General features: G+C 38.0%; 1 protein-coding gene across 1 annotated transcript in view; it reads right to left on the reverse strand.

Annotated features, from left to right (window-relative positions):
* Positions 1-689: 689 nt before the first annotated feature.
* RNF145 (ring finger protein 145) overlaps positions 690-13,729 on the reverse strand; it is a 65,107-nt gene continuing 52,067 nt past the window's right edge. Inside the window, exons 8-11 of the mRNA XM_029216576.1 lie at positions 13,150-13,332; positions 5,815-5,962; positions 4,557-4,913; positions 690-2,312 (exon numbers count right to left, since the gene is read on the reverse strand). Coding sequence (XP_029072409.1) covers positions 1,929-2,312; positions 4,557-4,913; positions 5,815-5,962; positions 13,150-13,332 — 1,072 coding nt within the window. The 3' untranslated portion in view covers positions 690-1,928. The remainder of the gene's footprint in view (positions 2,313-4,556; positions 4,914-5,814; positions 5,963-13,149; positions 13,333-13,729) is intronic.

The following is a 13,729-nucleotide window of genomic DNA, read 5'->3' on the forward strand; positions in this document are numbered from 1 at the left end:
ATGAGAGAGTCAGTCCTTTGGTGCTTAAGGATGGCCGAGTTCGCTGTGCCATAAATAATTTCAACTTCATATGCAATTTTATTCCTTTAAACAAGGCACCAAACATTTAATATTTGAATATGTACCTTTTACACAAGGGCTGAAATTCAGTTGTTTTTTTTTGAAATTCAGTTTTAAATCCAAGATTGCTGCTAGGTTTTTGGACAACAGCCTGACTACCACCAGAGGGTGCCATCTGCTGTTTTCTGCCTGACCAGGATCACCAAAAGGGCGGTGAGAAACTTCCAGCTATACCTGGGGAGAAATTCATTCTGGTCTAGCCACTTCCTTTCTAAATGTAAAATCATGCTGGTGTCAGGCTAGTTGGATAGAATCACCCAGGAAGCTATGAAATGCACATTCTCAGGCACCCCAAAGGCTAACTCAGTAGGTCTGAAGTGGGGTTCAGAAATGCGTAATTTTTTTTAAAAAGTTCCCTAGATACTTCTGATGCAGAGCTAGGTTTGCTACCACTGGTGTAGAAGATTTCAAAGAACTGATCCTTTTCAATCAAAATGTTTTGCCATCTGCAGGGCATTTTTTGACAGGGATCAAGATATCAGAAGCCCAGCTGGATAAGCAAAACCTCCTGAGAACAGAATTTCGTTAAGACACCTTACAATAATAATTATCACAGAAATAAAACATTGTTATCTTCAAATTTGAATTTATTAAGACATTCAGCTATGTCTGTCACTCTACATCCAAATTTGCTACTAAAAATAAAATAAAGTCACGTCCCACATTAGGAATACCGAGTCTGAAAAACACTTTTTGAGCCAAACCTATTGTATAAATAAATGACTAGTTTCTTTTCATATCAAAATTCCCATAAAAAATTACATTCCCCCCCTCCCCAGTTCTACCTGTAGCCATGATGAATGTAAAAATTTAAATATGACAAATCCTTGTCAAAGAAAAGGTGCAAAGTCTATTAACAGCTTTAAAAGTGGCATTTGCAGAGTGTGATCATACAGTTATGTACTCATTCCCAAAGTGCAAATATTGCCAAAATTTAACACTGTTTTGATTCAGTTGCAAGAATTAAACATTACACAGGATTGAAAAGTACACTTAGGGCCTTTATCAGTGCCCTAAAGCCCTTCCCACTTTGGTCTCCTATACTAACGTGGACTCCAAAGTGTTCATTAGAGTTTTAGTTTACTTCACACAGCCAACACAGTATACGATGTATTAACAAACGTTTCATATACATCAAAATATTGAAGACTCCATCATAAAGTTCAAGAGTCTCAGATTACATGAATGCACCCGCAAGGCCCAAGTGCCCACCCACCCCCTCCCCCAAAGCACATACGAAGTATGAGCGTGCTTCAATCTTTGAATACAATCAATGCTTTTACGTCTTTGATTTCATTTCAGTGCTGTACAAATAATCACCTGACTGAGTTCCAATTAACTGAGGGAAAAGGGGGTAGAGAAAAGGGCTGGTCACCACTCATACTCTGTAACAAGAATGGTCCTGTCCCATAGAAAGTGAAGTATCAGTTCCACTTCTGCCTGCTTCCTCCCACGGTGTCCTCACGCTCTTTATCCTCCTTTCTTTAGCCCCTTTCAGACACTCAAATCTGATTTTATTTATTCCTTACAAATCAGGGGCCGTTTCTGAAGTTGCTGAGGTTGAATTTTCTTGGCAAACCTCTACCGAACATCAGCATAGGGTATATAAATACATTTTGATTAGCATACTTTGCAAAATTTCTCCCACAAAGTCAAGGGGATGAAAGCAGGTGGTCTCCACTGAGAGTACTTCCTGGATTAGATCCTTGGAATGTCAAGTTTCCTGCCTAATCACCTCATACATTCACTCCTCAAATCTGGGCACGAACTCCATCGTGAGTTAACTTCTCCTCCAGAGTAGCAAAGCATTACTCCTGCTGCTTTTCTTCTAGGCTGACCTCAACAGGATGTGCTGCATCTTTTGCGCTAAGAGGAGTTTCCTTGGGATCACAAGTCCCTTCCTGGCTATCTGATCTTCTGGCAATGCACTCGTCATTGTCCCTAGAACCTTCTTGCACCCCAGTCCCCTGAGGACGCTCCTGGCCTGGGGGTACAGTACCTTCCTGAAGCACATTTTGCTCAGCTCCAGGAGGAGGCTGTGGAACCGGGTCAGCCCCTAACCCTGGCAGCTGCGAGGAGTTTTTGAGGTGGCAGTGGCACAGAGGGCAAGTCTCCTGGACATACAGCCACTTCTTGAGACAGCCTGCGTGGAAGAAATGACTGCAAGGTGTGATCACAGCAGATTTCATGTCCTAAAATGGGGGAAAAAGATAATTCGTAAATGTCTATTATCTAAAATCTTTGCTGCTATGCTCGAGTTCTAGTTCCAACATTTCTTTCTCACAAATTCTCCAGAGAAAATTTGCAACACAGATCTTAGAATAAAACTTATTTTATATTTTTGTAATAATCTTCTTGCCATCAGAGACCCCTTTATACAAATAATACATGAACCACTGGCTAAGCAATTTTTAAAAAGAAGTAAAAACCAAAAATGAGGAAGAAACGACCTTCGTAACGGGGTTCGGACTTAGTATGAAACAAAGGTTATAAAACTGTAGCAGTATGATCACTGGGTCTCCATGAGTATAATTATAACCTCAGGAAATCTGATGAAGATTGGACTTTTTCCACTTTTATCCTTCAACACAGCTCAACACATTATTCCATGATGAGATTATTGGCAAGGAGACAAAATCAGCCACATAACACCAGGGTATTGGCAAGGAAGTGGAAACTTCATTAGGGACAATGTACATCCCAGTTTTCACGATATAAGCCAGTGTTTTTTCAAAGTGCATCAGAATCACCTGGAGTGCTGGCTAACCATGCATATTCTGGGGCCACCCCAGACCTACTGGATATCTGAAGATGGCATTCACAAATCCATAGGTAAAGCAAGCCACCCATGTGACTTTAATGCACACTTAAGTTTAATAACCACTGGAATAACCACTTTGCACTAGTAGTCCTTGTGTAAGATATATTTGGGGAAGGCTAGGGATATGAAGTTTAAATTGTAACAACATACATTTGGTTGATCAACCATTAATTTTGTTTAAAGTCCCAAAACAAGGAGTTGTGGCTCTAACAGAAATTCCTTGCCAAGAACTGGTAACACCTGGGAGTCAACTTTTAAGCAGAAAGCCATCCAAGGAAGAGCAGCCAGCTAGGAAGGTAAGCAATTTGAGTTTTATTTTCAGTGTGATATCAGCAGGTAGTTCAAGCACCTCAAAAAAAGTGATGTGACAACAGGAAATACAAAAAGAGGACTCTCAAATCCCAGAGATGGTATATTTAGACATAGGCTGCTGAAGTTGATGCGCCACAAATCTGTCTTGGATATGCTTTGTCCTGCATACAACAAGGCTACCGAGCACAAAGGACCCAAAAGAAGACAATGACCACTTAACTTTGGGGGAATCTACATTGCTCCTCAATCCCCCAAATGCAAAAACAACATGGAAAATATTATTTTGCTAGTACCCAAAAGTATGCTCTAATAACAATCAAACAGTGGCAGCTTAATTTTACTCTTAGGAAAAATTCTTATTCTAGATGGCCTTCACGCACAAACACATACACATCCCATCTGCACTGTAAAGCAGCCTTGGAGCAAGTACCTCTCCTGTATACTCACTGACACTATCTATAGTTTTTTTCCACCAGCCCACACTTTTTAAGAGTGATTTGAAAGGAACAGTTTGTGCTGTGGCCCAGAATTTCTGCCCATACTTCCAACAGTACAGTTAGCTGTAAAAAGCTGCTACTCAATCACCCTCCTGCACAGGTGACTGGTGACTAAACTCTAGGCCTGTTGTTTGTTACTGTTGTATTTCCAAGCTGATTTAAATACTATCTTTCAATTCTTGCTAGAAGGCAGTCATCAGCTATTGAGGGCTCACGTGCCAAAGATGCCAGGGAGGCCAACCATAATGTACACCAACTGGGTGCCTCTGCCATATCTCCTGCCCCCCACTTCCACACAGGGGCTGCATCCACCTCAGATATACCTCAGCCCACAAGGAAGCGCATACTCTCTCCACCTACGTCAAGTGAATGAACGTTTACTCCCTACCCTGGAAATACCAGAAGGAAAGAGTCAGAATCTTGGCACACCACTTTTCAGAAGTTGCTGACTCCTGAATGATAGTATGTATTTGATAGTACACGTGTGTGTGTGTGTGTGTGTGTGTGTGTGTGTATATTCAGGAGTAAATATAAAATACACCTGACCTGTTTTTCCTTTATTTATGGGTGAGCAATAATGTTGAAAATAACAATAAATTAGAACTTGAGGAACTAAATTTAAAACTTACTTTAGAAATAAAATGGAAATATTTTATCAGGTCTTTAATAATATCTGAGGCCCACTTTTTTTTTACCCAGGAGATAATTTCTGCCTGGAAATTTAACTTGAATTTGGATAATGTGGTTAAAGTTGTAAGGGATACATGGTATGAACCACCCAAATGGCTTCTTACTGTATGAGTTACCTGATAACAGATGGCACAAATATCATTGTGTTTCTCAAGCTGCTCTTTCGTAGCAATGGGTAATGATTTAATCTTATTCACAGCGTCCCTTCGGAGAAGGAAGCTCTTCCACCCCAGCTGGGCCCGAAGCCACACATTATAGTAGGAATGGATGAAGATGATCATTGAGCCCATTACTGTCCATTCTCCAAAGATGGTCTCGGAGACACCATAGGCCACCACACAGAGGGCCACAAGAAACTCCAGCAGGCGGTAAGTGCCGTTCACATAGTAGATGACATCATCCATGTTTTCTACTGGCTCTTTTCTGAATTCCTCAACCATAAATAAGACATAAATAAAAAGTGTTCCTAGAACCTGAAAAAAAAAAGATGTATATAATCACTAATAAAGTTTTTCCTAGACTTTAAGTGATAACACATTACTAATACCTTTAGTATACCAGATTTCATATCCATAGGAGACAGTGGTACAATTAAAATGTGGGTGATCTCAGTAATACAGATCTTTGATACTGAAAAGTACCTTGAGATATAACTTTACTAAAATGATTCTGATTAGTAATCAGTCTTCTCTGACATTCTTTCCTTCTTTCCCCTGGTCACCAAACCCCTCACAATTCTATCTAAAATTTCCTAATTCTGTACTCATATCTATTCCTCAACTTTCAAAGAACCTTTACTTCTACAAGAAACAATGAATAAATCTTTATTGCCAGTGCTACATTTTTCTTTTACTTGTTACTGATTAGGCAGCCAAGATACACTTTTAAGTTACAGTAAGTTTATCCATTCCATGGTAACATTGTGTGTGTGTGTGTGTGTGTAAAGTATATATCATGTCTGTGTAATACATACACAGGTATCATTTATTTATATACATTATGAAACTATGGATATTTTTGAGTGGGCAAAATGTGCTCCAAACAAGCACTGAAATCTTTTAATATTTTATAGTTACTTATCTATTTAAGATTTACGTGACAGTTCTGTATCATACCATTTTGAAAAAGAGATATTGCAAAGTTTAATTACCTTGATTAAAAAAAACTACAGTGACAGATAGGCTTAGTATTTTAATAACCTACCTTCTAACGCCTATGCTCAAATAAATGTAATGCATTCTAGTAAAGAGGATGGGAAGTAATCACCTAAATAGACCACTTATCATCATTAATCTTGAAAAAGTTTAATTCCTTTCCTGGAAGGAAAAGTAAGAAAATCAGTTATTATATAAAGTTAATTAATCCTGGGCTTACCTGAAGAGAGGTGAGAATGCTGCTAGAAATAATGATAAGAAGCCAAAAATCCATGTGGAAAAACTGGCAAATCATATAAGCCATATATGCAGGGAACACCAGTAAAAATAAACAAAGGCTCACAGCACGGAAGTGTTTCCATAAACTCCTAGAGAAAGAAAAGTATCCTTTTAACATGCCTGTCACCTAGCAGCACAACTAACCAATCTTGTGCCATGCTTCAATTTCACAGCATTTTACTACACACCCTTCTCCATGCCAGTCACAGTGCTAGATTTCAGGGCAAGTCATGTCAAAGGCTTCAAAGCACCTTTTCTCTTAACACCCCACACTCAGTCAATTGACAAGTACCACCAATTCTTTTTTTTTTCTGAATAGTTTGCTTTCAATCTCATTCCCATTCCAAGCAATCTCAAAGCGATGTCAGGCTTTTATAGCATTAAACTTCAACAATTTTAACAGTAATGTGCTGTCTTAAATTGTGACGTCCTCTCCTCACCTGCACCACCCTGGATGAAAATCTCTGCAGCCGTGAGTGCAGTGTTACTAAGAGGAATGGCTCTCCGATGAGCAGGGGTATTACCCCTCACATCTGTTGAGGTTGGGGAAAAACTATGAACCACTGCACTTTAAGACCTACTAGCTGATCTTCTTCCCTTCTAGCCCCTGTTCCTAGAGAGATTAATCGTTCTAAAGCTCTGCTAGCATAATACTGTCAATACCTTCTCTAAACTTCCTAGCCTGGCATTTTAGGTCCTCCACTCCCAATTTTTTTTTTTTTAGCCTTTTTTAAATTTATTTTTCGGTGGCTGTGTTGGGTCTTTGTTGCTGCATGCGGGCTTTCTCTAGTTGCGGCGAGCGGGGGCTACTCTTCGTTGCGGTGTGCAAGCTTCTTATTTTGATGGCTTCTCTTGTTGCAGAGCATGGGCTCCAGCAGTTGCAGCATGCAAGCTCAGTAGTTGTGGCCCACAGGCTTAGTTGCTCCGCAGCATGTGGGATCTTCCCAGACGAGGGCTTGAACCCATGTCCCCACATTGGCAGGTGGATTCTCAACCACTGTGACACCAGGGAAGTCCCTATCACTCCCAATTTTTTGGTCCAAACTTGCCAACATCTGTCCCTCACTACAAGCAAAGATGGTTAACTCTCTTCCCAAAAAAACACAAGCACTCTTAAAAATTCCACCAGAAATGCCTGCATCCCACTCTCTCCTTTTCTAAACGCTTTAGACTAGCTCAAGCTAAACAAATATATTTATACAGGTAATGATATCCTTTCCCCAGGAATCACCTACCCTCTCAGAATTCTTAACATCTGTACCAAACAATCATACAATAAATTGAAGCACTGCTTCAATATATATATTTATATATAATATTTTATACATTATGTATCATATACACCTAAACATTCTTACTTATATTTTTATTTTATATTTATTATTTAAATAAAAATATTTTATATATGTACACACATTTTAAAAAAGTCTTATCACCCATATTTAATCTCCTCAAAAATAGGATAACTCCAGCTCCTAAGCACAGAGGCTTGTTTGAAATAAGTGCCAAATAAAACTTGAAAACTTATTTCTGCTTGATATTTTTCAAGTTATTTTCCATCAATTACTACCTTTTCTTACCTACCCATCTATCCACCCAAGTGCAAAGCCCTATGATATAAGCAGGACAAAAGTTAATTGTGGTCATTACACAGCAGAACAGTTCCATGTATAACTTTATGCTTTTAAGACACCCAACAAGTCAAGAAATTTCTTAGACTTAGATTTCAGCTTCTGATTCCACTTGAATCCTCCTTGTCAATAGTGGAATACACAGCAGGAGTCCCCTAGTTATGGCAAAAGGAGAAGGAACATAATCTTTTCTTTTATTTAGCTCTTCGTACATTGTACTATTCTAACAGCTCATTCCTTAAATATACCCCAAATTTAATAGATTGTAAACCAACTTCTAAAAGAAAAATGACACAAAACCCTCCCCCAACAAGTGCCTTAAGCAGAACCTTGAAAAAATCTTTCTGTGCAATAATAAAAAAGGTATGATATCCACCCCTACAAGTTTATTATTTACTTTATATATCCAATTTATAAGACAAATGATGATGTAATGACTTATTACCCCAACAGGGGTTTAAAGAGAAAAAAAAAAAAAGATGCTAGATACTTCCATTTCCTTGGTAAATAAAAGCCAAAGTTGGAGTAATTTTTTAACATAAGGATCACAAATCTAGAAAGAAATCAGCGTGAGCCCCAAACAGCCATCCCCTCTCTTAAAAAAACTCAATTACAATCTATGTAAACTGAATATCAAGTCTTAAATCATTTAATGATTCTCTAATAAAAACAAACGCAGATTATTTAAAAACATTACGAGGAAACGTGAATTTCAACCAAAATAGTTTAAAGCTCATAGCCACAATAATTATGCTGTTTTAATTAAATATCAGCATCTGTGATATGTTCTCAAGTCCATGTGAAGTATCTCAAGGAGACAGAAGAGTAACATAAATCATCCTGCCTACCTTTAACTCTACTACAACATAGGTGGGAGGAAAAATAACCACACTAAGTTAAATGCTATACTGTGTGGGACTGTCCACGGTTAGCAAGTCTGATAAGAAAGTAAATTATTATTCTGGTTAAAATTAAAGCTAGGTACTTTGGAAAGTGTTTTACATCTTTTCTTGTCACACATTTTTCTTATGAGAAGTTAAGGAACAAATATAAACCTGCCACAGTAGACCCGCTTTGAGATTCCAAACTTTTACTTTTTTTAAAGAAAAGCAGGCAGTAGTTATAATAGGGCAATTTGCCTTAAAACTTTAAATATATTTTTCAAAATCAAGCAGGCTGTGATTCACTTATATAATTTACATATATATACAAACATATATTTATACATGTACACAGAAAAGTAAATATAACATGATGCCAACAGTTTTAAACTTACATCTGATTTCTATGTTTCATATACACACAAACATTACATACATGTTTATCCTTATTTAAGCAGTTAAAATTCAATAAAAATCTAATTTAAAATTAAACATAAAATGAATAGTGGGGCTTCCCTGGTGGCGCAGTGGTTGAGAGTCCACCTGCCGATGCAGGGGACATGGGTTTGTGCCCTGGTCCGGGAGGATCCCACATGCCGTGTAGCGGCTGGGCCCGTGAGCCATGGCCGCTGAGCCTGCACGTCCGGAGCCTGTGCTCCGCAACGGGAGAGGCCACAACAGTGAGAGGCGCGTGTAACCCAAAAAAAAAAAGCCAAAAACGAATAGCGGAATTTGAAAATCTGCTATATCATTTGAATACAGTAGACTCTAGTTGTAAAATTCCTTGCTAACAACTGTAATAAAATTCCTGGATAAAAGTAACAATTATATCTACGGCTGAAACTATCTGAGACACATTTTTAAGTTTAAACACTGGAAATTACCTCCAGTCCTAGCAACACCAAGACGTGTGAGGATTTTCCCCTAATAATTACTTCCTTAACGACAGAGAGAAGCAGAGTTTCAGTATTACCTTTTAATTGTTAACCTAATGTGAGAATTAGGAAATTTTTCCATTTCCTTTTTTAATGGTACACTTAACTGAATTAATTACAAACCTGGTACACTTAATTGAATTAATCACAATCCTCTGTTCAGAATGCACTATCGTTATTGGTCTGTGCACGTCCCCCTTTTTTATTAGTTCATAATCCAATTAGCTATTTTAAATACCTGAAATGTAGCAAGCATTCATGAACCCATCTCCCCGTACAAAAGAGGCCCTGGACCATGTGGCAGGCCAGCCTAGTCCATGTCCTGCCTCCCTCCACCCAATGAAACCATTTCATGAGTCCTGCACTCTTCACTCTCTTGCTTGCTTCCCTTTCTACAGTTTTGTTTATCCATATGTACTCCTAAAGAGTGTATTTTAAAATTCTGTTTTTGATATAAAAATAACATTCTAGGGCTTCCCTGGTGGCGCAGTGGTTGAGAGTCCGCCTGCCGATGCAGGGAACACGGGTTCGTGCCCCGGTCCGGGAAGATCCCACATGCCGCGGAGCAGCTAGGCCTGTGAGCCATGGCCTCTGGGCCTGTGCGTCCGGAGCCTGTGCTCCGCAATGGAGAGACCACAACAGTGAGAGGCCCGCGTACCGCAAAACAAAACAAAACAAAACATTCTATATTGTCATCTTTGGGGATTTACTTTATATATTGCTATGAATCATTCAAAATGTTTAATGCATCACTATGTTTTTAACATTCCACTGTGACTATTATCACATTTATTCACCCCCTTTCCTGTTTGATTGGCATATGATTTGTTCCCAGGTTTCTGCTATTGTCAATTGTGCTATGAACATTCTTCTACATGTCCCTCCTGAACATGCACAAGAATGTCTTGAGTATCTACATAGGAGACAATGCTAAACTGTTTTCCAAAGTGATTACACTAATTTACACTCCCACCAGAAACGTGGGATATCTGGGGACCTATGTTTTCTTCTACCCTAGGTATCAGCTTTCTTTCCTCTCTCTCCCTTCCTTCCTTCTTTTCTATTATTTATTCATTGCCACTTCCACAGGTTTAAAACAGTATCTCACAGCAGTCTTGATTCACATTTCTCTGACCACTAAAGACACTGAACCTCTCTTCATATTCATTGTTTCCGCTTTCACTAAAAGCCTGATGATGTATTTTATCCACTTCTCTCACCAATCTGAGCTATTTACATATATATTCTTGATAGTAATTCTTGAGGAAGTGTGAATACTATAGATATCTTCTCCCAGGGTTGTAACTATCATTTCTAATACAAGTTTCCTTTAGGTTTAGAAAATGTTATTAATTTTGATAGTTAGATTTATCATTCTTTTCTTTCATAATCATAGTCATTCTTAGTCTCAGTCTTTCACGGCCAGTTCCATCAGTTTAATAATTTTTTTTTCCTACTTGAAGGTCCAAAATATACTACTCTATGCAGATTTAATTTTTTATTTTGACATTTAAGGCTCTACCATTCTGGAGTTGATTCTTTTGTTTACGGATGTGAGACAGGAATCCAATTCCACCTTTTTCCAATTAGAAACCATTTCTTTCCAGCTACATTACAGAAGAGAACCACCTGCCCCACTCATCTAACATGCCACTTCGGCCATACACCAAAGTCCCATATATATATGGACCTGTCTGGGGGCTCTGTTCCATTGGTCAAGTTGTCTATACTTGAGCCAATTATTATAAAAACTTCACAGTATCTCCTATTGTGAGTGAAATAAACTTTATCTTTCTCAAATTGTCTGTTTGATTTCAATATGGATTTATACTGGTTTCAAAGAATGAGCAGGGGTCGGGGGATAGTCTTTCTATTGTCTGAAAGCATTTGTTTAAAACAGGGATATCTGCTCCTTCAATGTTTGGTAGAACTTGCCTATAACACCATCTGAGTCAGGATGTTTACCATTTGCTTCCATTTCTTTAACAGAACTATCCAAGCTTTTTAATTCTTAAGTCAGCTCTAATAAGTTTTATTTTTCTCACAACTTTTCCATTTCATTTGTTTTAAAAAGTACTGCCATTTAACTGTTGATTGTATATTCTAATTACCATAGGCAGTAGTGGGAGAGAAGAAGGAAACAGAACTGTAACTGTTCATTCCTATCTCATCCTGTCACAGCCAAGAGCCTCTCTTGCCTCAGGCCAATTAATGCTGCTACAGACACGAGTAACAACAGTGACACCAATCCAAAATAACCACTCCACACCAACACACAGGGCTTCTCAGTCTTGCTTCTTTCCCTCTAAATTTCCTCTGTATTTGATCTTGGAGGAAGAAGCCAGTAATGATGCTAGTTCAGCACCCTGGAAGGACCCAGAACTGAATTTACTGGTGCCTATGGCAGTGAAATTATGGTCTTATTTCTCTCTCTTTTCCAAACTTTCTACTGTATTATATCAGTCTTTTAATTGGTATAATTAATAATACTAAAGTATACTGCCAGAGACGACAAAATATTAACTGTACTTAGGTCAAAACCCCAATTTAAGTGACTATTTAACTAAGTTCACCATTGAATTCAACATCTTAAATGCTTCTGCTGAGAAACCTTAAACCTAAAAACCAAATCTCAAATAAGTATAATGATTAAAATTATCTGAAACATATCCAAGAGCTTTGAGCTTATTTAAATTAAATTGACTCTTTCAGCCATTCTATGGGTTTGACAAGTTTTCAGAATGTTTGGCGATATGGGGATAGAAAGATAAATCTGATTAACTATAATTAAAATGTTAATTTCCTTACTTATAAAGCACCACCAAGGAAGCAATTAAATCGGGTATTTCAATAATCAATAATCAGAGTGTGTAGAAGCATGCTGGAAAAAAATAGTGGCACTGAGTTTTAAGCAATTCCTTATAGAAAATCCTTGTATAAATTACCATAAGCCTACCATTAGGTAGGTTACACTCCTACCATTCTTAGATATCCACTGAATTATACATATTTACATCATAGTATCTTAAAGAGCCAAATAATTTGACTTTTATTCCTTATGAAAATTTCTGTAATATGAGATGAATATGAATCCAGCTGGTCCCATAAGGTGTCAAGAACCCCCATTATAACCTCAGTTAGTTGCAAAACGCCATCAGATGAGACTGTTATTCCATAAATGCCTATCTTTTTGTTTTTTTTTTTTCCGGTACGCGAGCCTCTCATTGTTGTGGCCTCTTCCATTGCAGAGCACAGGCTCCGGACGCACAGGCTCAGTGGCCATGGCTCACGGGCCCAGCCGCTCGGCGACATGTGGGATCTTCCTGGACTGGGGCACGAACCCGTGTTCCCTGCATCGGCAGGCGGACTCTCAACCACTGTGCCACCAGGGAAGCCCCATAAATGCCTATCTTTATGATTGTCTGAAACCTTTACTTTTCTCTCCTTCATTTGCCCTTTCTCTCAATGCTTCCTCTCCTTTAGCACTGCACAGAATAAGATTGTATATTATTTGTTATATTTACTGTGCTGAATTTTATGCTCTACATTCTTAATTTTAAAACTGTATAAGTATAAAAAAGTACTACATTTCTCTGAAGAAGAAAAAGCTGATTTGTAATTACTTGGCCTTTAATGTGACTTTTTATATACAAGAATGTTGAGAAAAAAAACCCAGAAAAGTCAAATACATACAAAAAATAAAAAGGTAAACTTGTTAATAAGCTAATACCAATTATTTATCCATCTTGTCTCTAAACAATACCTAGATCTTCAGACAACAAACTTATGTAAACAATATGACAAAAATTTCTTTTAGGAAGTTTCTTACTTGTCTCGAGATGCTCCCAGCGCCAAAACAATAGGATCTGCAATCTCTAACATAGACTGCAGGATAGAAGCTACAACAATGAAAAGGATAATACTGAGCAGGAATGCCCGGTGAACAACCTGCAGCTCTATCAGACCAGTCTGCACCGCCAGGATTAACAGCGTAACTCCTTCTGTCATGCCCCTAGAAAAGCACACGTTTTTGGAAAAATAAACAATAATCAGAATCGCATTTAATTCCGAGGGAAAATAATCCAAAGGCTTAGACTGTTATTACATATTTGTGATCTATTCTGACTTCAACAAAAGAACTTGATCAGAATATTAATGTCAGTGTCATAAAATACAAGCATAATGTATCACTACATGTGCAAAACATAATAGCTATAATTTTAGCATACAGTGAGAAGAAAAAAAGCAACTTCTCAGATAAATAAAAGTATTCTAACCAGGCTTGGCTAACGAGTCAGACACTCCTACCATTCTTAGATAGCCACTGAATTATATACATATTTACATCATGAGCTATATCCCGATTATAAAATAGAGAACCACAGGTGAATGTCTCTATAATCTTGGAG

The sequence above is a fragment of the Monodon monoceros genome, unplaced genomic scaffold (assembly GCF_005190385.1).
Source record: "Monodon monoceros isolate NGI ecotype Baffin Bay Population unplaced genomic scaffold, NGI_Narwhal_1 Super_Scaffold_12, whole genome shotgun sequence".
Classification (NCBI taxonomy): domain Eukaryota; kingdom Metazoa; phylum Chordata; class Mammalia; order Artiodactyla; family Monodontidae; genus Monodon; species Monodon monoceros.